This window comes from Zootoca vivipara, chromosome 12 (genome assembly GCF_965207765.1).
Source record: "Zootoca vivipara chromosome 12, rZooViv2.hap1.1, whole genome shotgun sequence".
Classification (NCBI taxonomy): domain Eukaryota; kingdom Metazoa; phylum Chordata; class Lepidosauria; order Squamata; family Lacertidae; genus Zootoca; species Zootoca vivipara.
Window position 1 is genome coordinate 54097559 of NC_142595.1, and position 6000 is coordinate 54103558.

General features: G+C 48.1%; 1 protein-coding gene across 1 annotated transcript in view; it reads left to right on the forward strand.

Annotated features, from left to right (window-relative positions):
- The first annotated feature begins 1464 nt into the window (after nt 1-1464).
- The window catches only part of LOC118078348 (transmembrane protein 176B), a 9336-nt gene continuing 4800 nt past the window's right edge, over nt 1465-6000 (forward strand). The window contains exons 1-2 of the mRNA XM_060282013.2: nt 1465-2008; nt 3928-4208. Coding sequence (XP_060137996.2) covers nt 3969-4208 — 240 coding nt within the window. The 5' untranslated portion in view covers nt 1465-2008; nt 3928-3968. The remainder of the gene's footprint in view (nt 2009-3927; nt 4209-6000) is intronic.

Genomic DNA, 6000 nt, shown 5'->3' on the forward strand with positions numbered 1-6000 from the left:
GCATTTTTCAGCTCCCTTCCTCCCTCTTATCCCTCGCTGAGCTCTTTCTGCCTTCATTCTGGATGAGGTGATGCCCAGGCAGAGAGACCCTGGGGAAAAGGAGGAGGAGGCGGCTGCCGGCTGCAGCTGATAGTCCAGCCCACCTTCCACAAGATCCTGTTCTCTAAGAACCTGGCTGATATTGTTATTGCGTTTTTAATATTTCATTGGGAGGTGCTCAGAGTGGCTGGGGCAACCCAGTCAGGTGGGCAGCATATAAACAATAAAATCATTATCATCATTAGGGTTGTTTGGCCTCTGTGAGAACAGGATGCTGGGCCAGCTGAGCCACTGGCCTGATCCAGCAGGTTCTCCTTATGTCCTTAGTTGTAGAGCCACAGCACTGAGGTTTGTTTCCTACGCTGCTTTTGCCTTCTGCCTGCTTTCCCTTTTATTCCAAATAAAACTCCTTAATTTGACTACTGAAGTGTGTTTGCTTGCCAGTCTCTGGGTTTCAGGGTCCACACATGTCCAGACACTTGACATTTGGGCTACTGGGAGTTTAGGATCAGAGGTGTATGTGACCTTTCTGAGGTATGGGGGCGGAGAGAGAGAGGTTCAGGTGGAGCTGAGCAGCGCTGGGGCTCCGGAGCTTTCAAAACGAAACATCCCCCATCCCCTCAATGGCTGGCTGGATCCCAGGGAAGCTCAGGAACTTTCCAAGGGCTCTTTCTGGACAGCGGCTTTGTTCCCAGGTAGAAAACCTCTGGACGTGGAGGCTCAGCTCTGCTCTCCTGGCTTCTCTGCCACATTTTCCAAACTCTGTCTGCTGCTGGGGAGTCCAAGGGTGGCAAGCTCACTGAGCAAGGAGATGAATTGGGAATGCAATAAGTCAGAGGAACTACTCCATCCTCTGTGGACGCTGCTGGACCGCGGCTCCTACAGATACGGTGACTGGGGGTGGTGGGAGCAGCAGCCCCACGAGGTCTTGAGGGACCATTTAGGAACCCTAAGAAGCTAAGCTGATCGCCGAAGAATTGATGCTTTTGAATTATGGTGCTGGAGGAGACTCTTGAGAGTCCCATGGACTGCAAGAAGATCAAACCTATCAATTCTGAAGGAAATCAGCCCTGAGTGCTCCCTGGAAGGACAGATCGTGAAGCTGAGGCTCCAATACTTTGGCCACCTCATGAGAAGAGAAGAATCCTTGGAAAAGACCCTGATGTTGGGAAAGATTGAGGGCACTAGGAGAAGGGGACGACAGAGGACGAGATGGTTGGACAGTGTTCTCGAAGCTACGAACATGAGTCTGACCAAACTGTGGGAGGCAGTGGAAGACAGGAGTCATAGCTGCCAAGTTATCCCTTTTTTTAAGGGATTTTCCCTTATGCTGAATAGGCTTCCTCGCGAGAAAAGGGAAAACTTGGCAGCTATGACAGGAGTGCCTGGCGTGCTATGGTCCATGGGGTCACAAAAAGTCGGACACGACTAAACGACTAAACAACAACAAGAAGAAGCTAAGCAGAGCTCCGCAGCAGCTGGATCAGGCCAAACGGTTCAGCATCTTCTCCTTGTGGTGCCCCAATGGGAGGGAGCCCGCAAGCAGCACCCGGGTTGCTGGAGCACGGCTTTCCCCACTTGGTCTCCAGAGGCCGGCCTGCCTCGCTCTTGCCATTACAAATGCCCTTTTCCATTTCAATGTCCAGAGTAGCGGCTTGTTGACATCCTCCAAGGACGGCTTTGGCAGGGCTCCCTTGTTCTCTTGGCCAGCTGCATCTTGGGTTCATCAGGAGGACAAAAACTTTCATTGCACGCTCAGCTCCAGCGCCTCCAAGACTGGAAATCCCCTCTGAAGCAATTGTGGCAGGAAGAGGCTGCTGCCAGAATTGGCCCGTTTATTGGTTTTGCTTGCTCCTTCCTGCCACAGCATCTGCGCAGAAGAGGAGCCCCTCGGAGCAATGCAGCCTCAGCCGCTGGCAGCGCCAACAGCCAGGAGCCACCCCAGCAAGTGTCCGCGTTTCTGCCAAGGGTGAGTCTCCCCCGGGGTTTGGTTCTCTGAGAATCCCACCAGAAATGGCTGTGGATCCAAACAGGAAATCTGGCTCACCATACCTCAGGCAGAATGCCATGGAGGCCTAGCCCTGGCAAAGGGCTAAATGGCCCTTGGGGTTCCTTCTGACTCTACAGTTCTTGGATTCCACCATTCTAATCCTCTGGATCCTACCTATAGGCCACACCAACCATAAGAAGGGAGGACTTCTTTGGGGCATTTTTTTTAAAAGCTGAGGTTTTAGCTGCTTGTGTTTGCAATCGTGAGCACTGAGCCAGCAAGCAAATCCCTTGTCAAAAAGGAAAACAGCTACCAGATTTTTAGAAGACATCTGAAGGCAGCCCTGTTTAGGGAGGCTTTTAATGTTTAAGAAATTAGTGTATTTTAATGTTTCTGTTGGAAGCTGCCCAGAGTGGCTGGGGAAACCCAGCCAGATGGGCGGGGTATAAATAATAAATTATTATTATTATTATTATTATTATTATTATTATTATTATTATTATTATTGTGTGTGAGAGAGAGCAAGACAGTTTAGGCAGTATCAGCCTGATGTATCTTGCAGGGAATAATTTGGTTGAATTCTCATAAGCTCACTTCTTCAGATACACTTCTTCAGATACACTGAAACAGATACACTGAAACAGTGGGCTGCAGTGGTTAAAGCTTTGGAATAGGACCCAGGTGAGACTTGGGTTCGAATTCTCACTCAGTCGTGAAGCTCCCTGGGTGTTCTCTTGGGCCAGTTATCGCCTCTCAGCCTAACATACCTCACCACAAGATGAGTTTCAAATGTTTGTGGAAACAGTCTTTAAAAAGTGTTATGAGTTTGGGGCAGGGGATGAAGGAGGCTGTATGTGAGTCCTTCTAGCCTTTGGCTCCAGCAAGTGTTGAAAGACAGTATGAGGCCCCTCCCTCAACTCATGAGATACGCTAGGTAGTAAGAAGGATAGATCAGAGTTGAAGGTGGAAGTGATGAGACCTAGAGGTAAAGCAGCAAGCAACAATTGAAAGAAAAGTTGGATTTCTGTTTGAATCCACAACTGTGGCCATGGGAGGAAAATACCTTTGTTTAAAAGGGGGGGGGTTAATGCTATGAACCCCTCCATCGTAGGCTCAGGCTGTTTTGTTGTTGACATCTGTCTGTCTTAAGAGACAACAGAGTTCACCACTGGGGGTGAAGTCCAACCACTGCATTAGCAGCACTGACGTGACCTCCCCGGGTCACAATCCAGGGCCGTGTGTCTGGAGGTCCTGGTCTGCCCAGATGACAAGACCCCCCTCTCAGCCTCGCTGATGTGGTCCAAAGGAAAGCAGAGCAAGATGTTTGCCACCAGCTGGGCTCCAGGAGTTGCCAGAATGAGGCGTTTGAGGCGCTATCCCAGTGTTTTTCAACCACTGTTCCGCGGCACACTAGTGTGCCGCGAGATGTTGCCTGGTGTGCCATGGGAGAATTACTTTATATATAGTCAATATAGGCACAGAGTTAACTTTTTAAACATTTTCTAATGGTGGTGTGCCTCGTGATTTTTTTCATGAAACAAGTGTGCCTTTGCCCAAAAAAGGTTGAAAAACACTGCGCTATCCAACCATCTTGGGGACTCGATCAGGATTTTTTGTGGATGGTTTGCTCCTTAGCCTTGTCTTCTCCCAGAGATACCGTATCCCTCAAGGCAGCAGAGGTTTAAAATCAGTTTTCCTTCTCCCAGGTGGTTGAGCCCCATCTGCTCAAATGGTGTAAATAAACCATATATCATAAAGACACCACAGTCTCCGCTGTGCCTCCTTCCCAAAGGAAACATGAGTCCCTGGAGTCTCACACCACATGGAGATTGGAGGGGCGTGCAACCATAAATGTTGCAATATTACAAAGTAACACATTGCTCTGGGTGTCCCTCCAGGTGCCTCTTGCTCTCACCTGTACTCACTGGAAGAGGCCAAGATGTCCACTGGCTTGCTCACGTTGAACGAGCAAAAGGTCCCTGCGGAGATTTCAGACAAGAATGTGATCAACATCACCATCAACCAGGAGTCTTCTCTCTCTTACCTGTTCAAGGCTGTGGGGCAGTGCTGGGCAAGGCAGCAGGAGCCCGCACAGAAGACCCAGCAGTCACCAGCCTCTGCCCCCACAACAGCCCGCCATTGCTGGCTCCATTGCAATGGGGAGCAGAAAGTTTTGGGGGTAAGTGTGTATGTGTGTGTGTACACTTAACTGGCTACACAATCTGCTGGACACTCACTAGGCAGCAGAGCCATTCAATGAAGGGGCTCACTTCCAAGGAAGCATGTGCAGGATTGGGCCACATGCCCTGAAGGCCAATCTCACAAGAACAGAGTTCCGAACAAGTGATTGTGTTTGCAGAATGTAAATGTTGGAGAAAGTTTAAAGGGTTTGCCTTAATCAGAGTTCCCTGAAGGAACGCCAATAGACACAGGCTTTAAGTGAAGAATTAGGCCTTTCTTAACACAAATGTATGTAGGATCAGCTTCCCAAAATATCAGACAGACTACCTTTGATGATGCCCGTCCAACTACTACACAGTCATAGAATCATAGAATAGAATCATAGAATCATAGAGTTGGAAGAGACCACAAGGGCCATCCAGTCCAACCCCCTGCCAAGCTGGAAACACCATCAAAGCATTCTTGACATATGCCTGTCAAGCCTCTGCTTAAAGACCTCCAAAGAAGGAGACTCCACCACACTTCTTGGCAGCAAATTCCACTGTCGAACAGCTCTTACTGTTAGGAAGTTCTTCCTAATGTTTAGGTGGAATCTTCTTTCTTGTAGTTTGAGTCAATGAAGACCTGACCAGACAATTGCAGCAATGCTTTCTCATTGTGGTCGCACAGTTACAACATGTTGTCACTCATTCTTAAACCACTCAGAGATGCTTTGGCTCTTCTGACCTCATTTTAATCACATCTACAAATACATAGCCATCTTCGAGTGTCTTTCCTCATTGTCTTCTGAGCGATTGCTCCTCATCTTAGTGGTCTGCCAAGGTCTGCTTTCAGTTCTCTCTGTGGATACTTTTTGTTCCCTTCTTGACCTGAGACTTAATGCACGTCATCACGATCCTTGGCCAATTGCCCAGTGCTTCGTTCTCCATCTTCACATCATTCCTTTTTATTGCTCTCAGAACTATAAGAGAAGAAGGCTTGCACACCCTTCTGCCTGTTCTATCAGGAAAGTACACACACAGATTTCAGACTGCAAAGCTCTAACTGCGTAAAATGGATCCAGAGATGGAATAAAATGGGGAGATTCTCCTATAAAAGTGGGTTTGCAGGAGGAGGTGGGAGTGAAACTGTGGGAATGTTCAGGGATGTGGACGAGGAGATATTGTTTAATATATCCTATCCCCGCTTGCGCTAGCAAGCACCAAACTTTAGCAGAGTATAAACATTCCCCTTTTGCAAAATACACAGCAGAAAAGCGTTTGCGCAGGCTTGATTTAAGCCTGTAAAATAAAGTGTACTTTCCTGGTATTTCCCCTTTGTCCCTCTTAAAAGAAAAGACACAACACAATGCTCTTAAGAGTATAAAAGATGTTTACTTACAAGCATCTCGAGGTACAGCACACTCAAGAGGTAGACTGGCTTAGGTAAAAAGTGATATATACATGTGAAGTTCACTTATAGGAAGTGAGACTCCCTCTCATCTCTCTCTGTTGGCTGGAAGCCTAGAGAGAGAATCCTCACTAGATGTTGATTCCTTGAAGTCCAAGAGAGGTCTGGTCCAAGAGGGGGGAAATGGCTTCTCGCTAGTGAATTTATCTGCCGCTTCCCCAACTCATTTGCATGTGGAGGAACAGGAAACCAAGCTAGGCACGTGTTCCTCCACAGTCCTCCACAGTCCTCTAGGGATTGTTGCGACTTGACTGCACTTAACCCTTTGCATCCCACAGAAAAGATGCACCAATGACACTTGAGCACTACAAATCCCCCCCCACTTTCCCTTCATCTCAGGT